Source organism: Pithys albifrons, chromosome 1, assembly GCF_047495875.1.
Source record: "Pithys albifrons albifrons isolate INPA30051 chromosome 1, PitAlb_v1, whole genome shotgun sequence".
NCBI lineage: Eukaryota > Metazoa > Chordata > Aves > Passeriformes > Thamnophilidae > Pithys > Pithys albifrons.
The window spans coordinates 93,166,853-93,191,017 of NC_092458.1; the positions used below are offsets into that span (position 1 = coordinate 93,166,853).

General features: G+C 48.9%; 2 protein-coding genes across 4 annotated transcripts in view; one reads left to right on the plus strand and one right to left on the minus strand.

Annotated features, from left to right (window-relative positions):
- CFAP44 (cilia and flagella associated protein 44) overlaps positions 1 to 3,687 on the plus strand; it is a 45,596-nt gene extending 41,909 nt beyond the window's left edge. Inside the window, exons 31-34 of the mRNA XM_071572246.1 lie at positions 456 to 657; positions 1,342 to 1,502; positions 2,273 to 2,407; positions 3,278 to 3,687. Of these exons, the coding sequence (XP_071428347.1) occupies positions 456 to 657; positions 1,342 to 1,502; positions 2,273 to 2,407; positions 3,278 to 3,412 (633 nt within the window). The 3' untranslated portion in view covers positions 3,413 to 3,687. The remainder of the gene's footprint in view (positions 1 to 455; positions 658 to 1,341; positions 1,503 to 2,272; positions 2,408 to 3,277) is intronic.
- Positions 3,688 to 5,486: 1,799 nt separating this feature from the next.
- BOC (BOC cell adhesion associated, oncogene regulated) overlaps positions 5,487 to 24,165 on the minus strand; it is a 55,638-nt gene continuing 36,959 nt past the window's right edge. The window contains exons 5-20 of one of the 3 annotated variants that reach the window (XM_071560747.1): positions 21,080 to 21,226; positions 20,348 to 20,491; positions 19,628 to 19,921; positions 18,525 to 18,797; positions 17,623 to 17,921; positions 14,706 to 14,868; positions 13,724 to 13,834; positions 12,005 to 12,211; positions 11,009 to 11,190; positions 9,817 to 9,922; positions 9,496 to 9,618; positions 8,626 to 8,847; positions 7,982 to 8,208; positions 7,316 to 7,395; positions 6,501 to 6,694; positions 5,487 to 6,186 (exon numbers count right to left, since the gene is read on the minus strand). In XM_071560747.1, the coding sequence (XP_071416848.1) occupies positions 6,002 to 6,186; positions 6,501 to 6,694; positions 7,316 to 7,395; positions 7,982 to 8,208; positions 8,626 to 8,847; positions 9,496 to 9,618; positions 9,817 to 9,922; positions 11,009 to 11,190; positions 12,005 to 12,211; positions 13,724 to 13,834; positions 14,706 to 14,868; positions 17,623 to 17,921; positions 18,525 to 18,797; positions 19,628 to 19,921; positions 20,348 to 20,491; positions 21,080 to 21,226 (2,957 nt within the window). In that variant the 3' untranslated portion in view covers positions 5,487 to 6,001. The remainder of the gene's footprint in view (positions 6,187 to 6,500; positions 6,695 to 7,315; positions 7,396 to 7,981; positions 8,209 to 8,625; positions 8,848 to 9,495; positions 9,619 to 9,816; positions 9,923 to 11,008; positions 11,191 to 12,004; positions 12,212 to 13,723; positions 13,835 to 14,705; positions 14,869 to 17,622; positions 17,922 to 18,524; positions 18,798 to 19,627; positions 19,922 to 20,347; positions 20,492 to 21,079; positions 21,227 to 24,165) is intronic. The other 2 variants (XM_071560729.1, XM_071560739.1) reach the window with 2 other exon arrangements.

Consider the following 24,165-nt stretch of genomic DNA (forward strand, 5'->3'; position numbering starts at 1 on the left):
CCTCTCAGCTAAACCTTGTCCTCGGAGAGAGAAGACCTGAAATTGGCCTGTTAGTGCTGATTTACCTCAGAGGCAAGCTCAGCTCTCTCCATTTGTTCTATCTCCCTTTGTTAAAAGTTTATAATAAAGACAGAAGAGTCTAAGACCTGACTGCAATCCTGCAGCTCCCAGATAATTCAAAAGTACAGCTGACAGGGAGTGCCTTACTCCGCGTTTGTTCCAGGTGCCATAGAAGGGTAGACAGCTTTATGTGTAGGCAGTCGTGGTAGATCTAAGTGGACTTTCAGCTTTGCTGAGTGGTAACAATTCCTTGGCCCAAAACATGAGTTGTGTCCATGCTTACTATGACCTCACTCTTTTGCTCACACATTTGTTATCTAGAGAGATCACCAGTACCCTTAATAAGTCACTTTAAAGTAAAGTCAGCCTTGCTTATTTATGGCTCCTTCTTTCAGGTGCAGTGCTTGGTTGATGGGGAGATGCCCAGCGACTTCTCCCAGGCTTTGGTATTTACCAACAAGTCCTTGGAATACCTGCAGAAGAGAATTGTGGACTTACGTAATGAAAAGATAATGCACAGGGAGATGTATAAGAAGGCTAAGGAGAAACATAAGCAGCTTGTCAAGGACAAAAAGGAGATGGAGCTAGAGATGCGACGTGAGTAACAGAGACTCTGAACTACACAGCATGCTGATGCTCATTCTGTCCCACTCACTGGGTGTGGGTAACTCACCACATGTATGTCTTTGTACTTGCACAGATATCACCGTTGGTTACTGCAGGAAATAAACCAGAAAGGGCAGATTGAGCAGACTGTTTTGATGAACTACTGGTAGTTCTCCAGCACTGCAGAGTCATTAGGCTGTGTGAAATAATTGGGGACCTTAGTATAAGTAGAGTTGACTGAGATGAGACACTGAAGTCTGGACATGTGATTGCTGTTTCTGGTTGTAAACCAGAACTTCTAAGAAAAAAGTAGCTTCCTCAAAGCTACATAAGGGTTTATTTTTGCCAATTTCCTTCTCTGTGTAACATCAGAAGAATGAAACAAGCCCTATTCAAAACACTTCTGAAGAACCAAACCCAAAGATGTGTCTAGCACCACCAGACCTGCAGAGGTCCTGTACATAGCCTGTAGTGTGAGAGTGACTTACTAGGACTGGCTTAGTGTGGGGCTTTATGACCACAGAGGCGTGATCATGGGCAAGGACAAATTGTGAGCTTTGTGTGGTTTTGTGCAAATTATTTATTGGAGAACAAATACCAAAGAGCTCAGACAAAAAGCTGGGATAAGGCAGAAATTCTTAACCAACAGTGCTGCCATTTGTGCCCCTCTGTTAGAACTGGAAGAGAAGTGCAGTCATCTGATGATGGAGAAGTTTGGTCGGCTGGTTGATTTTGAAGCAGTTCAAGCACACTCTGTTAACATACCCATGGAGGACATGAAAGTGAAAATAATGGAGAAAGAATATGAGCATTACCTAGAGCTTAGAAAATGGGAGGTAAGGAGCAGGAAAATGAGGAAACACCTGTGTTGTGATGATCAGTTAAGGTTTCATTTCCCTGGGACTGAATACTTACACTAAAATGTTTTGTGGACATGCTCATGTTTCATTTTTTTTCCACTTGTTATTAATAGACTATAATAGACTATAATGTCCAATTTCCCATCATCATTGCTACCTTAGCACCAGTTGCTGATGCACCATCCTATTTTCTCATGGAAGTAGTTGATGATCTATTTGTTTTACTTTTCTCAAATGCATTTTTCTGCTTCAGTCCCAATGTGAGGTTCTTCCCGAGTGCTTTTCTTTGGTTCTCAGGTGGCATTCAGCACCTACTGCCTTCTCCCACTACCTTTGGTGACAAACTGAGTACAGGGCAAGTCCTGGCTCATGCATACGATGCCAGTCTGTGCAGTCTGGAAAGTTCATGTCTCTACCTGGGGGAGCCTAAGGCTCAGCTACTGTGGTGCAATCAGGCAACATGTTCATGCTGCCCTTACAAAAGGGCACAAAAGGGTACAAGAGTACTGTGTCCTTAATGGCTTTCTCTTTCCCGTGTTTTTGCCTGACTGCTTTACTTACTTAGGCCTTTGCTATATATATATATATATCTATATATATTGCACTGAAGGTACTGCGGGATCGGGCGGTGTGTGCAGGATCAGTCTGTTTAACATGTCTTCTGTGACACTTCGTGCCTAGCACTTCTTCCCCACTTCACACTTTTTGTCCTCCTCATCCCAGCTCCAGTTTTTACATCTTTACAGGAAAGAATTGTAGAACTGCAGCAGCAGCTAGTGAAGCTGACAGAGGAAAACACCAGCAAGCTGCTGCAGCTGAACAAGTTTTGCCGTGAAAAGCACCAACTCGAAACTAAGCTGGATTCACTGCCAAATGATGTGGTAAACCTCTTACCCACTGTACTACATGTAGGTTTGGGAGTGTTCAGAAATAGGTAAGGGATCACCTAGCCCTCACCAGCTGTCTGGTCTCACATCCTGCTCTGCAGTTTGGGCTAATAGTGTGTGTGTGGCTCAGCTTCACGAACGAAGATTTGGGAAGGGCTGTCACCACGTGGGTGTGCCCTTCCAGCCTGTGCAGTGGATTTTTTAGGTGAGGCTCAGCGTGCGCAGAACTGGCCCCACCGTTTCAGTCCTGAGGTTCATCTGCCACGGCCGAGCGAGCTTGGACAGTGACAGTGAAGTTCTCAGGACTAGAACCTACAGCACCCGGCATGCATTTCCCAGGAAGTCTCCCATCCAAGTACTAATCTGGGGCTGACCCTGCTTAGCTTCCGAGATCTGACGGGATCGGATGTCAGGGAGGCATTTAACTGCCTCTAATAGTAGGACAGGATGAATGGCTGCTCCAGGTCTTGTAGAAAGGGAGATGAATGAGCTGATCCTGAAAAAGCCATGCCTTGGCTTTTCTGGAATTTCCTACCTAGATGCTAAGACTGAAACAAACTCATCTTATTTCTAGTTAAAATATGCCTTGAAGGAGTTAAAAAATATTCCTTTGTTACATAGAAACAAGTCAAGTGACAAAGTATTACAATGAAAATGGTTTTACTGCTCTGTGCTAGGGAATAAGGCAGCCACCTGTGACAGCCTGAATCTAAGTTAGTGGTCCGTCACTCTTAACTTTCAAGTAGTTCTCACCAAGGAATGGAGAAGGCATGGAGAGGTCCTGCTTCTTGGAAAGCTTCACTTTCCCCACATGATATAAATATCCATGTTTTAAAGGAGCCATATTTTTATCTCTCCATACAGGGAGAAGAATTTCAGGGCACCCAAACTAGGGACATCAAAGAGAGGGCCAGGCTGGAGGCGCGGCTCGTGCGCACGGCTCGTGACACAGCTCTCCTGAGAGAGCAGATCAATATGGGCAGAACAGGTGGGTGCTGAAAAGAACTTGCTTTCCTAGGCAGAAAATGTGGGTGCCTCTTTCTATGATCTTCACTGCAGGACTATGAGACTACAACTGAATCATTCTCTGTTCTTACACCAGCAATGGTAACTAACAATCCAAGTCACACTTAAAATTTACTGTGGCAGCTCTCATGGCTGGAGTGAGAAATTAATTGTTCTGGCTATATAGGGGTTTAAGTTGTAAAGGGATACATTTGTTTCCTCTGTCAAAATATGACTGCATCAACAGATATTTAATAAAAAAATGCAAATAAAACTACTTGATACTGTTATCAGTCCATTGTCTGTGTGCATTATGTCTGTGTCTGCTCTTCAAACAAGTGGCTGTGCAAAACTGGATCAGTTTCACATGGGCAGAGCCTTGTTCTCAAAAGTGGTAAAAGAGGTTTGCCCTAAGGGTACATTTGTTATTGCTGAGCATTCCAGGAGGAATGGCACTGCTCTGCTGAACTAATTAGTTAAGGGAAGTGTTATTTGCTTGGAGAAAGCAAAAGGGCCTTTCTCCTCAGGGCCTGTGGTGCTCAGAAGGGTATGGAGTAGTGGAAAACTGCCCTGATGTGCAAGATGTGGCATTCACCTGGCAGGAGAAGAGTAGAGCAAATGTAAAGCGAGCCTGAAATTCCACTGTCTTACACCTGCCTGACTGGAGCGACAGGGTGACAGGCTCTGTGTGGTTTTGGGTCTTAGACTTTTTTGCATTTGGTATAGTGGCAGCATGTGATCATTTACAGCACTTACCCTGTCCTACTGTAAAAACTTCCTTCATCCCCAGGGTGCAGGGGTTATATTGAACAGTTCTTCCAGTGCAAGGCTTCTGAGGGTGCACAGAAACACTTGGGGATTTTTGTTCATTTCTAATTGATTAGACAATCTGTAGCTGTTCTTGCTGTTCCTCCCCACTCTGCCTTTTGCCACTGGTCTTTGTGTCTCTGCCTCATGTAGGCTCAGCCAGGATCCAGCCACATCCCAGCCAGGCATGAGAACTGTCCCCGTTGGCCCCAGCACAAGGATATTTATGCAGCCTGCCTTACAGTGGGTCCCTATGGAAGAACACACCTAGTGCAGGTAGCTCAGTGTGCAGCTGCAGGTTGTGCCCTGGATGGTGGGAAATGGTGAAAGCCCCAGATAAGGGGCTGTGAAATGGCACCAACCCTTTGCTAACAAAGGGCATGGAGACCTGCAGCACTGGCCAGGGGACCACACCCCCAGAGACTCAGCTGAAGCCAAGAAGACCCAGACTAAGTATCACCATGGGATTGGGTGCACAGACCATAAGGGTACAAAAGTCCATGTGCTCCTTCGTTCAGGGTCCCTTCCAGGAGGCAACACCACCAGCTTGAGCTGTTAGGGTGTTGGTGCACCATGAATTCATTACTTTAAAGAACCAGACATCTGAGACTCTGCTATGGGGAATCCATAGTTGAGCCAGTAAGAGAAACTAGTCTGACAGTCTGACAGTGGAGTGTGCAGAGTCAAGCAGAGTCAAACAACAGGGCTCACTGCAGCTGCCTATTGTTAAGGGGCTTCAGTCAGATCAGTTAAAGTCTTGGGTGGTGGGACTGTGACTGCCAGAGTGCCTCCTGGATGGTCAGAGGGGAAAGTTTCCTTAACAGTCGCTTTGGAGCTGAGCAGCTCATGTTTCCTTAAGAAAAAAATCACCCTTACCCACAGGCCTGCATGCTCAAAGTTCGTGACTCTGGAAAACCATGGGATGGAGGGTGGGGGTAAAGGAAACAAGACTGGCAGAGATTTGCATGTCTGGTGGGTTCACTGCATCACTAAACTCAAGCAATTATCCTTGCAGATAAATGAAAATTTCCCCTAGCTGTGCTCCTCACTACATGTTTTATGTCATGTAACTGGCACAGGTAGCAGCTGTCACTCCTATAAGCACAGCATTAAGGAGATTTTTTTCCCTGGTGGCTGTTTGAAAAACTCTTAACTGCAGGAAAATGTCACCTTTACCCAGGTGTCCTGTTTGCTGTATGTCTGAAAGTGAAAAAGGGAAGGCTCATTCTGTGTGAGGAATTAGCATAAAGCCAGGCACAGCACAGACTAAAGCCTTTATTTTAGATGTTAAAGCGTGGGTTTGTCTTTACAGATAGGTGGCTGCAGATGGCGTGTATGTGAAGAGTTGTTGAAGTTGATTAGGCAGAGTAACTCCAGTCCATTCACAGGAGCATATTCCTGAACAAACCTTCGGGGGGGGGGGAGGAACACGAAAAGACCTTTTTGACAGCGTTATCTTTTGTGAAGCCCTCACTGCAAGAGGGTGCTTGATCTTGGTGGTGGCAGCTCTGTCTGGACCCATGTCCCACAATGTCTCTTGTCCAGCTGTTTCAATCGTGTGCTCTGACAAACAGCTGGTGCCACGGAGAGCTGCTGCCTTGTTTCCTGGGTCCTCCTGTGACCTTGCTGAGGATGCCTTCTGTCTCCATAGCATTATAAAAGGCACATATACATCTATATACAAGTGCATAAATATATAAATAGGGGTGTTATACAAAAATAAATACCCTTTCTCTTCTCTTTAGAATCAGTCTTTTGCTAAAGGCAGCTTGGTCCCTAGCTGGTGGGAGGGTGAGTCTCTAAGGGTCTCAGTGGTGGCGGGCTGCTGGTCAGATGTCTTGGTAGGTCCTGACCCAAAGATGTGATCACTGGATTCTGGGGATGGAGATCTCCTCTGGACTGGCAGCAATCTAGTCTTTCTACCTCTTCCACTGGCACGAGGCCTAGGCAGCAAGGGCTTCCTGAAAGGGAAAGAAGCAAGAAACAATTACAAGGCACACTGAAATGAGAGATGGTGTGGGAGTTAACAGTTCACTTTATGCGGAAAAGTACTCCGATCAAAGAGGAATATGTATATTCTGAAAGTCAGTGTGGGAATTCAATCCTATGACTGCCCAAAACAAGTCTGATCCACACTACAGGGGTGGGGAGATGGATTCATGTCATCTGAACATGAGTCATCAGAAAGGTTCTACAGTGAGATTTCCCTTCAAGATCAACCTAAAATGATGAGATGAAGGAAGCATGGAGTTCTCCAACGTGTTCAACCACTGACCTTGGTGGAACAAGGTATCCCGTCGAGCATCCAGGCTAGGGCATCCCACTTTGCTTCCCATCACTGGATGATGGAGGCCAACAAAGTGCTCTTGAAGGTGAGGACAGTCATCTTGTGGTTCAAGAAGCTGGTGAGTGGAGTCATCTGGAAGACTGTAGAGGAAAGAGCTGTCTTCTGTTCTTGAGCTGGGCAGCCTGGGGAGGCAGGCAAAGAGGTTTAGTGCTGTTAACAGATCTTCTCTCCTTGAAAGAGAAAACCTGTGTAAAAGCGAGCTGCATCAATGTAGTGACACGGAGTGTTTCTAAATGAGGGGAAGAAATTGGAATGTACTTGTAGGATGGGAATGAAGTGATGGGACCTGGTATCCATGATGCAACAGCTAGTGAGTGCCACAAGAGCTGGGAGGATTAGTGCCTCACAGGGAGCATGGTAATAAAGAACATCTGAACAGCGAGACATAAAGCACGAGCAAAGTGAACCTGGACAGACTCCAGGGCAGCTGTTTATCAGCATCCAGTCACGGCTTTTCTTGTCCTGCTTTTCAGTCTCCCACATTGGAGCAGCAGGAGGAAAAGGGGGTGGGAGAAGTAGGTCATGGCCACCTCTACAATTAAATTATTCCTCCCTGATATTGTAAGAGGAATGAGCTTTACAAGAGAATTTGGACCATGAAGGCCTACTACTGGGCATGGATTTGTTTCCCAAGTGAGTTGGGACAGATGGGAGTGTTCAAGAGCAAGCTTTTGTGAGCATGTAGTCTTGTGAGTCCTAGTGGATTGTTCCATCCCCCCCCCCCGCCACAACCCAGGACTAACCTGGAGGTCTGGTAGTCTTGCTGTGCATTCCCATTTTGCAGCCCTCTTGCCTGCAGCAAGGCATTGGTCTCCTCGTGTGACTGGAAGGACAGAGAAGGATTCTTGGAGCAATAGCACAAAGCAGCATTAAGAAGCAGGTGCTGATCAGGCAGTCAGAGCACTGGGGCAGACTGGTGAGGCTCTTTGGCAGAAGGCAGAGAAAGCTGAAACTGTTTCTTTTGCTACAGAGGCCAGTGTAACTGAGCACTGAAAAACTCACTTCATTCTCACTGCTGAATCAGTAGGGGACAATGACCCATTTACAGTTTCTGCTGTGGCAGTGCCTTGGCCTGTGTTACTCTTTACACACAGAGTCCTCAGCACTGTCAGTCCCTGTGAGCTTTGCTCAGGAGAAACAAGGAAGTGTTCCCATAAGAGCCTTTTCTCATGGCCTCCTCTATACTTAAGAGCCACTGCCCCAAGAAAACACCCATTCACCAGTGCTTTGGAGACCTTCCTTTCCCCCCATGTCTCAGACTCCACTGCAAGGGGAAATCTCTTTTAAAAAGCCAGTCTTGCCACTTCTACATGCTGCAAAGCGTGCCAGCCACGCCTGGAGAAGCCCTCTCACTGCCACCGTGGCCTCCAGCTCACATCAAACCAGTTCTTAACTACAGATGGACATACCGGTGGCACTTCATCTGGGCTGTAATCTCGGGGCTTGGTGCTTGCATACCCCACTCCTGAGGAGGGGCAGATGCCATTCAGATGTGCCCTGTTGGTGTAGGGCTGCCCATTAACATAGGGGTGTCCATTGGCACGAGGAGTGGAGATGCCCCTCAGTGGCACCATGGTGTACTGGCAGGATGAGACCAGAAGCCCAGCTCCTGGAAAGCCCATGTCAATGGTTTGCTCTGCAGAGGGAAGAAAAAAGAAGTCTGAGGCAAAAATCAGAGGTAACATTGAGCTTCTTGAAGCTCAGCAGGGATAGAGTTAGGCTGTCCTCTCAAGGAAGCTGTTTTGGCACCCAAAGCAGCCTTGGAGCCAAATGGTGGACAGGGGTCCTACATGATTGCCAGTGGAGTGCCCTTTTGGCGCTAGTCTCAGAGGTTCCTTTTCAACAAGATAAGCAGGACAAGGGACAAACACTGGCCTTTATCTTTATGAAGTTCCACAGGGCACCCAAGACTTGCCCTCTGCCCACCCTTTCCTTGCTTCCCAGAATGTGCAGCTCTCACATTTTGGGTGTTTGACTCAACTACACCCAGGGTCAAATGTAACCCCCAGGCAAAGTGTATCTTGAAAATTAGCCCTTAAGAAAGAACCCTTACTCTGCTTGGACCAGGCTCTCCAAAGACAAAAAGGGATGAAAGCCACAATGAGGAGTACAATAGAGCCCAGTACAACGCCTACAATCAAGTACGGCAAGTCACTGGAACGGGCCACCATGGCTCCTGCCCCCAGGCCACTGTGTCCACCACTTAGTGGGGGATGCTGCTGTGGGGGCACTGTGGAGGGTGGAAGACGACCTGGCAGGCCAAGAGACTTCCGAGCTGCAAAGGAAAGAGAGACAGAGCATTAGACACAGAAATGGCAGATGCACTAACAGCCCATTCCAGTGATGTCTATACTGCTGTGGAGTGGGCAGACTTCTACGGTGGCTTTAAAGAAGCACTCCTGGATGACAAGATTTCCTAGGTTGATGCATACTGCAGTACAAAGTCCTCTGTGCTTGGTTTACAGCTTTGCCAGATCTGCTCTGGGGCTACTAAAGCAAAAGCAAAAATGAAAATAGCTTCTGCAAAATATACACTTGGACTTAATGCTGTTCCTGTCATGACAGTGCAGCTGCTTGGAAGACAACATGGGACCTGCTTCAAACCCCATACAGGAGTTTGGCACAGCAAGGGAAAGTTAGTCCTGGTTCCAGTCACCATCTGTGTGATACTTAGGGAAACAAAAGGTAACTACTACTCTGAGGGACAGTGATGGACTCTGCACAAGGGGTCTCTGAGCACTGCTATGGGTACACACACACTGATCAACAGCATGAATGACCCTACATCTCTCTTCTCTCCAGTGCTGCCTTCCAACATCTTCCCTGAGCTCAGATGGTGCACTGTCAGGCAAGGATGGCATGCTCTGACAGCTGCAGGCAGGGAAGGCAGCAGGCTGCACTCCCAGAGCTACCCTTTGGTTACCTTTAGTTTCACAGATCATCACATTGCTGAACTCGCTTTCACCACCCTCGTTGAAGCATTGCATCTTAATGTCATACGAGGTCTCTGGCTGCAGGTGGCTGATGGAGTGCCAGTACCGATCTCCTGTGGAGGGAATGAACACATGTGCTGTTAACTTCCTCAGGGAACACACAGCTGGCCCAGCCCTGCAGCAGTGATAGGTAGAGTAGGCCTGGACAGGCACTGCCTTTTATGCCTGTTGTACACAGGGCTCCTTCCTTCTGGCTGTGTCATCTTCCAGAAGGAACCAGCAGCTGGGACCAGTCTCTCAAGTTCTCCTACCTTCCACCACATCCTTCTTGTAGTCACTGTCATTGTCACTGTCAGTAGGGCGGTAGTAGATGTAAAATCCATGAATGGGAGTGTTGTTGTTGCTGGCTGGGATATACTGCAGAAAATGGGAGGGAGAGCAGAAATTAGCAGAGATGTCTATGCTCCATATTTTTCTAGGTGAGGAGCAGTTTGGGATAGGGACAGGAAAAAAACCTAGCAGAGGGATCTTCCTTGTGTTGCCAGTGGTCTGCACAGTAAGGGCTTCCTTACCAGAGCTCAGTGCTATTTTATACTCTCACACTTTGCTACTCTCAAGTAACAGACAAGCTGTGAGTCTGGGCCTGTCACCTCAAGCATCCAATGCTCTGCTCCCTCTCAGCTGCCATGATGCACAGAAAAAATTCCTGAGCGGCAGTGACTTGGCTAGGCATGGGTAAGCACATCTTGACTCCAGTAGGCTCATGGGTTTCACACAAACTATGTCTTGTCACAAACTGGTGACTGCACTGCAGGAGTCTTGTGTTTCTGAAGATAGCTCTCCTCCTTCCCCACACCCAGGGTACTACTGTCCCAACTTCACATGTTCTTGCTGTCTTTCACCCAGTATTTTATCAGCTACTGTTTGTGTTTAAATGAACAGCAGTGCCCATCCTGCTCTGTAGCAGTTTCTGGCTAGAAGCAGCTAGGAAAGAGGAGGGCAATGCAACCCTCTGAGTAAGCTCTAAGCTGTTGAAAACACCTGGATCTGGGCTTGTGATCCAAAAGGTCCTGTCCACTCCTAAAAGTCCTCTGGAGTGGACTGCTGTAAACGATTATGAGCATTCAGAACTTTTACTCAGGGAGAGTGAAGGACCTATCTGCTGGAAACTGCTTGGACAGAGATGATAATGGGTTCCAGGAGGGCAAGCAGCCACCACATGCATTGTTGAACTGTGCTTGTTGATCAAAATGGTCAAGACCCTGGGGTTACCCACTGAAATCTTCCTGTGCACAATGTTAGATTCAAGGGTTTCCTAGACTCTCTGACTTCCTGCCCTTCTATGTGGCCCAAGCCCAGTCCTCCTTTGACAGAGGCAGCTGTTGGATCCCAGATCCATTTTTGCTGGCGACAGGCTCCACTGTGGTGACCTGGAAGAGGCATAAGCAGGGCAAGTAGCTCCCACACACCTTCTTCCTGCACATCAGCCCCTACAAACCTTACCATCCACTTCAGCATGATGGTGGTCTCATTGATGGCATCTGTGAAGGTGATGTATGGCCCAGCCACAGGGCGCTCGTAGACCCGGTTGCTGTACCCAGACACCACATATGGCCGAGATGCTGCACTGGGCTCACTCTCTCCCAGGATGTTCAGTGCCCGGACACGGAATTTATAGGATGTGCCTAGGGAGAAAATGGGAAATAAAAGAGCTGCAGTGATTGGAGTCTTCCAAGACTTCGACTGTCAGCACAGGCTTGACTGTGAAGAGGGGCTACATCTCCAGCAGGCAGAGAGCCTACAGGGAGTTTGTGATCGAGATACAAATACAGAATAGCCACATTTCAACCATGTGCTTGATGGAGCCTGCTTTTATTTTCCTTCCTCAATTCCTGTCTGAATGGTCTAAAGTAGCAGTTTTGGATTTGTTTTGCGGTTAAGAGATGTCTGAAAGAATATCCTGATCTGAAAGCAGGTATGGAAAGGCATCCTTTCTCTACTACATGGGAATTAAGTACATAAACATCAGTTAGAAGTTCAAAGCCTAAGTAGTTATTACCCAAATATCATTCTACTGGTCTTTAAGTTGAGGTAGTTAATGTCCCTGCTTAAGCTGTCCAGCTTAGTGATGAAATCTTTTTTTCATGCGAAATGCAATGGGAACTGTGTGCCCATCTGTCTTGCCTGTGGCTAAGGAAAGTTCTGTCCTGTCTAGTAAATGGCAAAACCAAATGCCTTTAGTAACTATATCCTGTAGTACAGAAAAGCATGTGTAAGCCTCCCTGAGGGAGTTCAAAGCTATGCTGGTCTTTGCAGCTGGAGAAATTGGAGAAGCATCTGCAGCTTTTTCCCCATGCACCTAGGGCGGGAGCCAGGGAGGCTTTGTTTTGCTCACCATACCAGGGCTGAGCATGATGTGACAGATGGATAACCATCCTACAGGGACTGTGCAGTTTTCCTACAGACCTCCAGGAAGAAGGGAGGAGAACACCTGCCTACCTTTCTCCAGGCCTGGGATTTCTACGGAGAGGCGAGAGGGAGGAATGTCACTGGTGGCCAGGGCCCAGTCTCCCAACTTCTTCAATTTCTTATATTCCACACGGAAAGATTGAATGGGGAACCCGCCATTCCCACGGGGGATCCAGGTCACGTACACAGACGTCTCTGATGCCATAGAGATGGTTGGACGGTCTGGTGCCTCTGGAGCTGCAAGAGGCATAGAAAGCCATGAAACATATTCTTATTGCCCTGTCTGGAGGATTCTGCAGCCCAGAGGTATGCGGGTAGACTACGTGCATTGCACGCCTCGATATGCTCTTTAAATCCTGAATACTCTCATCTGTCCGTCTCTTCATTAGAGCCGGCACCCCCAAATCCTCACTCCTTTCAGTTTGTGCCTGCAAACACTTTTTACTCCTGCTTGCATCTTGCTCCTTTCCCACTCCCACCTCAAGCAGGATTAGACAAGGTTTGAGATGTGTACACTCTTCATGGGAGGGTAAGCAGAGAGAGGTGTGGATGTAGAGCTGGAGATGGTGCAAAAATCCTGGCTGATGTGGAAGCAGTGAGCAGGGGGAGACTGACATTGGGAACAAAGTAGTGTAGGAGATGAAAACCGGACAGATTGAGAAGAAACAGCTGAGGCGGAAATATGGAAAATTTCTGAATAGTGGAAATACAATTTGATAGGAAAACAATCAAAAGATGAATGGATCTGTGAACATGAAATAAAAGGCAACACATGAATGAGTGTGGGGGAGATTGAAGAATGGGACTTCACAGAAAGGATTGAAGCAAAGAATTTCACAGAAATTATAACGCCAATAGTAATGGCAAACACAAGATGGGAAACAATTGGATTTACCAGTAGGGATCTGATGCTTCTCCAGTGCAGCGAAATTGTATTGTATTGTATGGCCAAACTTCGCGAACAAAGATTTGGGAAGGGCTTTCCCCACATGGGGGTGTGCCCTTCGAGCCTGTGCAGCGTGTGCAGAACTGGCCCCACCGTTTAAGTCCCAAGGTCCATCTGCCACGGCTAAGCGAGCTTGGACAGTGACAGTGAAGTCCTCGGGACTGTCACAGCACCCGGTACTAACCGGGGCTGACCCTGCTGAGCATCCGAGATCTGACGGGATTGGATGGCAGGGAGGCATTTAACTGCCCGGTACGGTCTCCACTGAGACTCGAACTCACAACCTTGTGATCAGAGTCCGGAGTGCTCACCATTACAGCATGGGACAGCGAAATACTCAAAGGTAGCACCCTCACCCCTAAATGGACACTAACTGCCCCTTGTCAGACCTTGACTGAAGAGGTGAGGATGCCAGGACATGCATGGACTTGGTCCCCTTTCCTCCCTCACACTCCCCCAGCACCCAATGGTGCACTGCAGTTTGTTGTGCATTTGCAGACTTCATGGCAGGGCTTTCTGAATCCTTCACATGAAACTCAGCAAGAATCAGAGTTTCTGACAAGTCCTTGCATTAAAGGTGGGGCCAGGCAGAGGGATCTGTCTGCACTCCTAAGACAGTCTGCCAAGGGCAGTAGCAGGGGCATCCAAGAAGCATCTCTCCTTGTCAGTAGGTATGAACTGCCCATCCAGCATTGCACAGCCTTGATTTACCCAGCAGAAACTTCAACCCCAGCATGTCCTGGCCACTGCCAGTACCCCTCCCCCTCCCCCTCCCTCCCTGCCCAGTTCAGGGAGGGCCTTACGGGACAGACGGCTGTTGTCAGACTGGTTACTGCTCTGAGTGCTCGTGCCTGGGTCATCCCTCTGGATTTGCTGCTCTTTGCTGGCAACAATCTCTGGTTTGGGGCGCCGACCTGTGCAGAAGGGAGAGGTGGCATCACTGACATGGAGTTAATTTTTGCTGTGATGAGGAAAGAAAGTATTCACAGCCAGGATGCCAAGTTAAGTACTCCCCGGACTCTAGTGGCCCAAGGGGTTCAAAGCATTCAACCTGCAGGCAGGAAATAAAGCTAAAGGGGAAAGTTTTTTAAACTGATAACAGGTCTCCGTAATATTTAATTTTCTACAACTTTTAATTCGTTTTCTTGAAATGTTGCTAGATTTCTGCCTGAGATGGTAGCAATTAGGATAAGATGGGAGCCTGAGCAGAGATGTGAGCAAGCCCACCACCATCAGGAAGGTTGCTACGAAGGGAACACCATTCCCCACACTTGCCAGGGACATGAAAAACAGCCAGAGGACAGGGGGACTTGGTGTAGACATTTGCAATATCCTTTTAGTGGCAAGGACAGCTAAGCACTCAACATATTGCATGGGAAAACTTGAAGTTTCCTTTAGCACAGGAGAAGCTTTTAAAGACAGATTAGATAAACACCTGTTGGGAACAACCCCCACAGGCTGATTGCGTCTCCAGGCAAGAAGATGGATTACACCTCTTGACATCCCTGCTAGACACATTTTCTATGGTTCTGTAGGTGTTCAACTGAGACAGAGGGAGGAAGTGACTTGTTAAAACCCACAAAGGGGGGAAGACCTGATTATCACCCTCCCACCTTCCACTCTTCCTCTGACAGTCACTCTTAGCTGGGGGCAGCTGTGTTTCCAGAGCAAAAGCAGCTCTTTTGTCCTAAGCCTGGTGCCTGTGCCTCAGGGCTGGGACAGGATGTCTCAGAGCAGCCCTCCCTGACTCAGAGCAGCACACCCAGAGAAAGGTTTGACCTTTACCAGTCCGGAAGGTCACCATGGCCGTCTGTCCCTCGCCGGCACAGTTATGAGCAGCCATCTCTACCTCGTAGAGGCTCCCGGGGTCCAGCCTGGAGAGGGTCAGGCGGTGTTGCGAGCCTGGGACATCCCTCACTGCCCAGCTGTCTGAGGCATTGGTGACCTGCTGAGAGACCAACAGAAGCATTTCAAAGCTGGGGACAGGCTGGGCTTCTTGAAGGCACTGAGCTCAGAAACTTCCATAGCAGGCTGTGTACCAACCAGGTCTGCCTCCCTTGCCTGGAGGTCAGTTCCCTGTCTGCAAAGGAGGGAGATGTTTCCAGCCTGATTTTGCAAAGCTGAAAGATTCAGTTATAAGCTGGACAAGTTGCCCAGGCACCAGGGTGTTTTCTTGACCCCAGAGGTTCACTCAGCCTTGTTCTATCTGCTGGTTCCCTCTGGTGCCACTGCCCTTCTATGTGTGTCAAGCTCTGAAGCAGGTCTGCCCACAAACAGCAACATTAGCCAGAGCATTGAGCTGCTTTAGGAGCCACATCTCTCTGCAGATCAGCTGCTGAGCTGCTCATTTAGATGCTGGCCATTTCTTGAGGATGAGGTACCCAGACACAACTTTGGTCATCTGGCCCTAAAACATTTGACTAACAGCTTTTTATCTAGTTCTCTCCAGTCTCACTGGTGGCACTTTCAGGCTGAAATAAAGAACCATAATGCTGGAGCACAAGTTTCTGCAGGGAGGAGATGGTGTATGGCTGTGGCCCCCAGAAAGGCTGGAAACTGTTTTTTTTGTGATGGCCTGATGCCCCATGTGGAAGGGGAGGGAAGCTGGGACCTTCCTCCTCCGTGGCTGCAAGGATAATATTTTTGCAGGCAAATAGGCAGGACACTGAAGTGACCCAGTGCCGCAAGGAGCATTAGTAACGCAGGCAATGCAACAAAACGGAAATGCCAAGACTCTGCTGTATCATTCATCTTCTCCAAGTGTTTGACACTGACTGATTAATGCCTGCCTCGTCTTATTTTTACTCCCGAGCCTGCAAAGTTGTGAGGCCAGGGAGGGGAGCCCTAAAGACTCCTAATATCCTGGAAAGAAAAGGAGAAATTCTTAAGAAACAAAAATAAGGGCTGCATGTCATCTGATTGTTTGCAGGCAGCTGAGAGTTCAGGGGCAGTGCAAGAACAGGGAAAAAGGAGACATCCACAGGTATTTTCCAGAGAAGAAGCAGACCCTTGCCCAGTACAAATGGTCTCCTGTCTGGAGGTTTGACTTTCCTTACAGCCATTTTTTACACAAAGAGTCTTTTCTTTTGTTGCTGAATTGATTCCTTCCCTCTCTGCACACATGTTTTTCAAGTCAGAAATGTCAAAACCAGATCATTATAAAACTTGTTCCTAAGGATCTCAGATGGAAAGAGACTCTTTCTAAACAAGTTTAAGGGTTATTGGGACTAATTCCTTTCCACACAATCCTTAAGCATGCCAAGAAAGAGTCTCCAGCTGAGAATTTGGACTACACTGAAAATGTATTACTGCAAACTGCAGTGACCCACGGTGACCTCCACTGCCCTGCGGCCCCTTCCAGGTGAAGAGCTGAAAAACAAATCCAGTATGGACAAACTCCAAGCCTGCAAGTTAAGATCACATGCAGAATTCGTAGTTATGTGATACACCGTTGGGGAACAAATCTCTTCTTGGCAGCCAACCAGAGCCAATAGTCTGGTGAGGCTTTTGGCATCTTTGTGTTTTATTTAAGCTTGCCCTATTGTATTCTTGTTTTGGCATCTTCTGCCTTTGTTTTAAAGGGCTCTTTAAAGAGATGGTTGGTTAGCTGAAATCCTCAGCTGAAGTTTTGTTTAGAAAGAAATCAAGGATTATAACAGCCTTCTATTACAGTATATTTTCGCAGAACTCAAAACAGTTCCAGGAAAAGAGATACATATATTCATATGTACTTGAAAACAGGGCCTTGCAGTGGCTGGAAATCCAAAACATGCAATCTGGCATGTTTTTGGAATATACTCAAACTTTTTGGGGTTTGAGGCAAAACCTGCCTCTCTACTGCAACTCCTTGCCTACCCAAGGGAAAGACAAGAAGCAAATAGATAAATTTAAGCCCCTTTTTTCCACTTAGCCCCAGTAAAATGGAAAGCGATACTTTACAACTCGAAAGCAGAATATTTACCTCAAGAATGCTTCACTACTTAAAGAAACTGCTGGGCTACAGCTCTGCCTGCAGTGTGCTTGTGCTGCTGAGATGCACTGCAGAGAGCAGAAACCCTTGATACTGTACCATGTGCCATCAGCAAGAGACATACTCAACAGTGCGCTGCCTTTCAGTTTCCAGAATAAAGAGTGATTAAGGACCTTCACAGAGAATTTAGCGTGGCTGTGAGGGCTCTCTGCTGGCTGCACACACTCAGTGAGCACAGGCACTTCGGTGCTGCTGAGCAGGGCAGGTAGATGCAGCAAGGAGAGGCTGTTGCTCTGTGTCTTGAAGCCCAAGCCTTTCAAGGCAGAGGTGTCCCCATGGCTTGTGCCAAGACAAAAGCATTCCAGAGCAAGTCACTGTGCAATCTGCTCTCATGACTTTCTACTCTTGTGCAAGCACACAACTGGGAATTGGAAGTGGAAGCTACTGGAAACACATGTATGTGCATATGCCTTCTGATTACTTAGGCAGACAGGCACTCCTATGAGCTCCTCTTGGACAGCTCAGCAATTCTCCTCTCGTAGTCTGTACTCATCACACCTTAATAGGCTGAGGCTGCAGCTCAGGAGGTCCCACCAACCAGTGCCACCAGTGAGTGATGGGCACCCCTGCCCAACACACCTGCTCATAAGGTGTGCAAACACGTGGTGAGGTCACTGGCCTGCCCATGGAATGGCGCCGAGGAGACATGGGAGCAGGGCAAATCAGCGATACCTTGCGATGCTTCACCACATAATAGAGGATGGGGGCTCTGCTGTCCGGCCGGGGTCTCCACACCAGATCGTAGCTGTCTGTCTTGGATGTTCGGGGAGAACTGAGGATGATGGGGGCCTCGGCTGGAGCCACCAGCTCCCTGTTGGCTGCACACTGGGGAGACACTGCCAGAGGGGTTGTCTCAAGCTTTGGCAGTCCAGTTTTATCCAGGGGCAGCTTTAAGGCACTTTCCCTGGAAGGTGGTGTTGGAGGCTGAGCTGAGCCCAGCTGGGAATCTTGTCCAGGGTTGAGTGGAGTTCCTGAAAGACAAGGTGTCAAGGCAGGGTAAACACCCATCCCAGTCTGTGTGATGGCAGAGCTATGAGACCCTTGTGTGGTGCTGCCTGCTGTGCCACTCAGAAAGGTGTTGGCAACAATCTCTCCTTCCCCCACTATAAACCTAACACATCTCTCTGGGGCCTCTCTGAGAACAGGCCTTGGCCACATGGGGCTTCCTCTCTCTCTGAAGCCCCTCTTATCCTGTCTAAGTTCAACAGGGTCCAAGGAACCGCCTCTTACCCCAGGTGAATTCACCCACATCAGAAGTTTTGCTCTTGCCCAGCACAAGTTCAGAGGCAGAGCTAAGCCATGGGGCAAAGCATGTCATGTACACATTGCTCAAATATGCACACATGGTCCTGCCGTTAGAGGTAAAACTGCTGTCACCTGTTCCCATAGGGAGATACGGAGATGCCAGTCAAATTAGTACTCCAAGTGTAGGTTAAAAAGGAGGGAAGAGCAAGGCAGCTCAAACACAAGTGGGAGGGTTACACAGCAACTTCCTTTCTCCTGCTTCCCCTGCTCTTCCCCTGTGAGTTAGGTTCTGTGATTGGATGGTCACAAGCTTGGGGAGATGGACTTACCCGGCCGGGCTGTCCGGAGCTGCACCATGGCTTGTGCACTGCCCACCTCATTCTCGGCCATGCACTGGTATATCCCCTCATCCTCGGGCCCCACGCTGACCAGGCGCAGTGCCCGGCGGGACAGGCGGAGTCGGTGGCTGGCAGACAGGGGGACGGCGTTGCGCAGCCACATGACGGAGGGCTGGGGGTTCCCTCGCACCTCGCAGGTGAACTTGGCGCTCTGTCCCCAGGGAATGATCTGCTGGGACAGCTCCATGGTGACCTCCGGGGGCTCTGTGTGGGGAAAAACCACAGCTGCTGAGTGCCACTCGGCCAGGAGCATGGCACAGTCATGGCTTTGCACTTTTCTGTCTGGCAGGGGTGAGAGGAGAGTGATGGATCCTTTCCTACCCTCGAGACCCACCCCTTTTGTGGGGGCCCACACTGGTCTGCTTCAATGCACCTCCCCTTCCACATCCATATAAACCGCAAAGAGAGCTGGCTCAAGGCCATTTGCCCCTCTCAGATGACAGCACCCACCTACAAGTCCCATTTTCTGAGATGAAATGCTATTCTGGAAAGATTGTGCTTGTGCCACAACACACTGGCACCTGGATGAAATGTAATCCATAAAATGGGCCTAGCCTCCCTAACAATTCTGGAAGGATGCATGGTAGAAATATATAAGGTGTGGGTAATATCCCTTACATTTCCCACCCCATAGAGAGCTTCCCTATAGAACAGAACAAAAAGCAAGACACTGATGCCTTCACTAGGCTAACGTCAAATATATACATATATATATATATATGTATAAAGAGCAGCCAGTCTTCCACTAGAAAATGTTAGAACAAAAACAGTGCCACAAGTGACAAGAGAAGAGCTTCTGCAGAGGAAGGGAGGATCCTCCATCTCCAGCCCATGGTGGAATCCAGTAAGGAGGCATTACCACCCTCAAGGAAGAATTTGCCTGGTCTCCTAGAAACTGGAACCACAAGCAGGCATTTGCATTACACTGTGGTTTGTCCAGGGAGAGGAAAAGCACATCAGTCCTAGCATTTTCCCCTAAAAGCAAAGGATAAAGTCCAAGCCCTTACTGAAACAATGGCTCCGGCAGCACTCACCAAACACCTGCACATTGTAGAAGATGAATGCAGCTCCGGCCTCCCCAACCCCGTTGTCAGCTGTGCAGCTGTAGGTGCCCGAGTCCTCTTCACTCGTGGGGTCAATCAGGAGGTTGCTGAGCAGGAAGCGTGTCTTGTTGTATGCGGAGACGCCGGAGCCATCCTTGGCCCAAGTGACCCGCGGTGGGGGGATCCCGCTGGCCACGCACTCCAGGATGAGGCTTTGGCCCTTGGTGACAATGATGGTCTGAGCTTCAGGAGGGTAGATTATCCTGGCTGCCTCTGCTGTGGAGCCTGGGGCAGAGAGAGGGAGGAAAGAAGTGAGTGGGAAGGAAGGTGGCTGGTGAGAAAGCACCCTGTGCAGTGGGTAGGTGGGATTTATGGCAGGGCTAGGACACTGCTTCCCTGTGCTGGGGCAGATGAATGGCAACAAGGCCAAGAGGGACATTCCTTAAGGTTGTGTGCACACAGCAAGCCTTGCCAAAGGGCTGAGAGCCTTTGCTTGCCCATGACCAAGAACAAATCGTAAGGTAGTATGGCAATCCAAGGGCTGCACGCAGTACTCCAGAGGCAGACCTTGTGGCCTTCTGCTGCCAGAAAGGAGTTTTCCCAGCAACTGGTAACATTGGTTGACACAAAAAACCTGCTGTGTTAGCACTAGCACATGCTGCCAGAGATGGAAGTGCTATGGAGCTGTGCAGTGAAGGGAGAGTGGCTTACGTCTCACACGAAGCCTCTCACTGGAGACTGAAGTTTTCACCTCCTGTGTCACAGGATTGTAGGCAGCACATTTGTAAGTCCCTTCATCCTCTTGGCTGGCATTGACGATCTGAAGGTTCCCAGATGGCATAATAAGGTAATTGTCTGTAGAAAGAGAAGAGAAGGCAGCACATGGTCACAAAATATGCTCCTGTCCAGCCTCCTGGAAGACATGCAGTGTCCTGAAGAACAGGTGGACAAGTGGGAAAGGAAAAACAACATGGTACCACCAACTGCAGTGAAATGACCCCGTCTGGTTAAAATATCAGGTGAAGCAATGATGCAACGATGGAAGGACCAGAGCCTCATGTGAAGCTGGCTTGTCACAGGTACATGCAGCTAATGGAATGAAGTTACTAAATTCAGATCTAAATCCTAAAATTTTGAACAAATTCAAAGTCACCTTTATCCAAGCTGAGCTAAAAGAATTCTTCATGGACCCACAGGGATGCTCAACAGAATGATGTGCCTCACCTAATACTGCTTCCTTGTGCCTTACTCGAAAACACAGCTCCCCAGTCCCAGGAAGCAGGGACATAAGGGAGACCTGCCAGGGACCCTACACTGTGTGCTCAGACAGGTGGCCAAGGGACAATGAGGAGGCAGCAAGCAGAGAAAGCTACTGCTGGTGAGGAAGGGTAAAACTGAGGGCCCTGGGAGGGGACCCAGCAGGACAGACCCCTGTGCACTCACCTCGGGAGGCCTCCAGCCACTCCTGCTTCACACTGTAGCGGACCTGAGCCTTGGGTTGACTTTCAGGCAGGTCGCAGGCGATCACAGCTGTGTTCCCTTCATCCACCTCGATCACATGCTGGCCGTCAAACTTGAAATCTTTGAGATCTGCAAATCGAGCAAACGATGAGGCATCTCAGTGGCTGGCTAAGCACCTCAGTCTCAGCTCATTCTCTCCCCTGTGGCCTCAGGGCTGTTTCACTGTGGTGCCAGGAGAGGATCACTCTGGCCCCAGCAGCTAGGGAAACTGGCCTGGTTTCACAGCTTTATTTTTTTTCTCCTTCTCCTTCCTACAAAATGAATAACTTAAAACACAGCTTCTGCAGAAACTGGCTGCTCCAGGGTTGGGAAACTGGGTGCGAAAAATCCTGGCCTGAGTGTAAAAAAAAGCTAACTTACTGCAGCACTGAAGGGTGGCCAAAAAAAGTCCTTCTGCTGCCTGCTACTTCAAACACAGCTGCTGTCCTGCTACCAAGAAGCCAACTTTGTAATCACAACTCAGGGAGCCCAGCCTGCTGCAAGGGTGTACAGATGCCAGGTGACACAGTGGGAAAAAGTGTGTGAATGCTGGATGGTCCCAAAACTTCCCTAAGACCCTCCAATGCCTGAGCAAACAGTGTCTGTGCTCCGAGCACTCTCGCTCCCATCAAGCATCTCACAGTCAAAGGCTGGTTAACCATGACACTTTACTTGTGTCCAAGCAGTGCCTACACTCCAGATAAAAGAATGTGGACTTGCAAGGAAAAACAGTTCCTCCTCTACACGGCACACCTGCTCTCCTCTAAAGCAGCCGTGAAAACCCCATCCCACCATGTGTCCCTCTACCAGGCTGTGATGGGGGATCCCACCCTGCCCAGGCTGATGGGGGTGGCAGGATTGGAAGCACAGGGGTGAGAAGGAAGTGGTGCTGACTTTTTGTTTTCCTTTCTCTGCTTTTTCAAAGCATGAGCAAACGACTGCAGCAAAAGCCCACAGATCTGGCAGGACAGCCAGCACGCCAGCTTGGCCCCACTAAGCCTTCCAGAGGGAAAACTGGTTTCCACTCTCCCTGGCATGATGGCAAATCTTGCTGGGGCACTGCAAGCTCAAAGTCTGTCTCAAACAGCCTATAGTGGGAGGGAGAAGGTTTTGTGCCAGAAGAAAAGTCCCTCACATGCATTTTTACAATGCCACGCACCAGCCTAGGCGACCACTAGGGACAACTGCACATCCTACAGTTGGTCACAGGTCACATTGTCACATCAAGACTCAGGTCGGTGCATCTTCCCAGGATCCAGTGCTGACACGCCTCCCGACTGGTATGCTACTAAATCTGGATGAGACTGCACTTCCCTTTCAAAGCCCCACACTAAGGCAGCACGCCCCATCTGTCGCCTCGGCACGGCCACGTGCTGTCGACAGCTCCCTCGTCCGTAAAAACCCATCCCAGGACGTGGCACCCACAACCTGAGGCAGTTTGGGGAGCCAGGGGAAGCAGGAGGGCTGGCGGCGGGTGGACGGCAGGCAGCCTCCCCTGGCAGCCCCAGCCAGCAGAAAAATGTGTTTTTGGTCTCTGGGAAATGCAGCAGCGCTCCAAGAGCAAAAGACAACTCTGGCTCCAAGCTTCTCCCACCCACAGTCATAGAAAAGTGACATGAAATTTCTCAAGCAGACTTTCTGATTAAAGCAAGATCCTTTATGGAGTTTAAATAAAAACCAGCTCTCTTGGCAAGGCGTCGAGAAAGCCTCTCCAAGCGCGGCGCAGAGGGGCTGCCGGGCGGCTGCTGGGGGAGCCAGCGTTCCCGGGCCCAGATCTGAGGGAAGGGCAGGAGGTTGAAAAGAAAAGGGGAGGTTTTGCAATGTCATAAAAATGATTTGCAGTGAACATGCTTAATACTTCTGGAATTTCTTGGCATTGTTCAATTAGGAAAAAAAAAGAAGGAATACGGGTGAACTTCAGAAATGTGATTAATCCTTTAAGACAGGCTGAGGAGGGGAGCCATATTTCCACTAGATATTAAAGCCAGATGAAAGTTAACTCTTAACTTGTGAAAAGCTGGCAGTGCCTCATGCTCCTCCTCCAACGAAAGTTGCTGCTGGGGAGGGGATATTTTCTCCTCTTTGCTTTTTATATTTGATCAAAGAATAAAATAGTAAAAGCCACAGAAATGGAAAGAGGTGGAGAAGTGGTGAAAGCCCAGTGTCTGCTTGCCCACATCATGCATATTTCTTCGATCAACAAAATATAAACGAGCATCAGGAAAATTAATGTGCGCCTTGGTGGTCTGGATTCATCACAGCCAAATTAAGATTTCAGAGCCAAGGCATACGCTCCAGCTATGCACACATACACATATGCACGTGTACATGCACACACAGACCCTGAAGAGAAGAAGGGGCCCAGGAGCCTAGAGAAAGAGCAGACCCATGCTCCTAGAACAGCAGAGCCATCTTGGTGATAGAAAATGATGACCCTGTGCTGGGGCACCCCTGAAATGACACTGGGCTGAGCAGACATGGAGATCCCTCATGTGCAGCTCCCCAGATGGCAGCTCAGCCCACCTTCTCACAGCTGTGAATGCTGCAGCCTCACAGTGGGGAGCAGGACCCTCAGCTCTTCCTCCTGGCTTTCCCTCCACCCAGCCCTGGGGGATGAGGGGTGAAACTCGGGACAGAGGGGGAAAGAACAGAAGGATTCTGGGGTGACTGGCAGAGTAGTGTGAAACTGGCAGGGGAGAGGGGAATAACATCAGGTGGTCACCAGGACAATCTACTTTTCAATATGCAGTCTATCAACTTCCTGTGAAACTACTCCCCTAAATTCCTGTTCCCCCGCAGAGAACAAAACTAGTTTATTTGCCAGTGGATTTTGGCCATGGGCAGTCTCAACCGCCCTGCTCCCTGCTGGTATGAGCACGTTCAAGCATCTATTAATGCCAGTGGGCCAGTCAGAGGTGGTCGGGGTGGTCAGGGGCACCCTATCCCCCTCTCTACATGGGATGAGCTCTCCTTCACACATCCTGTTACATGTGGCACAGCAAAACAGAGTGTGCTGGGCTGGGATAACC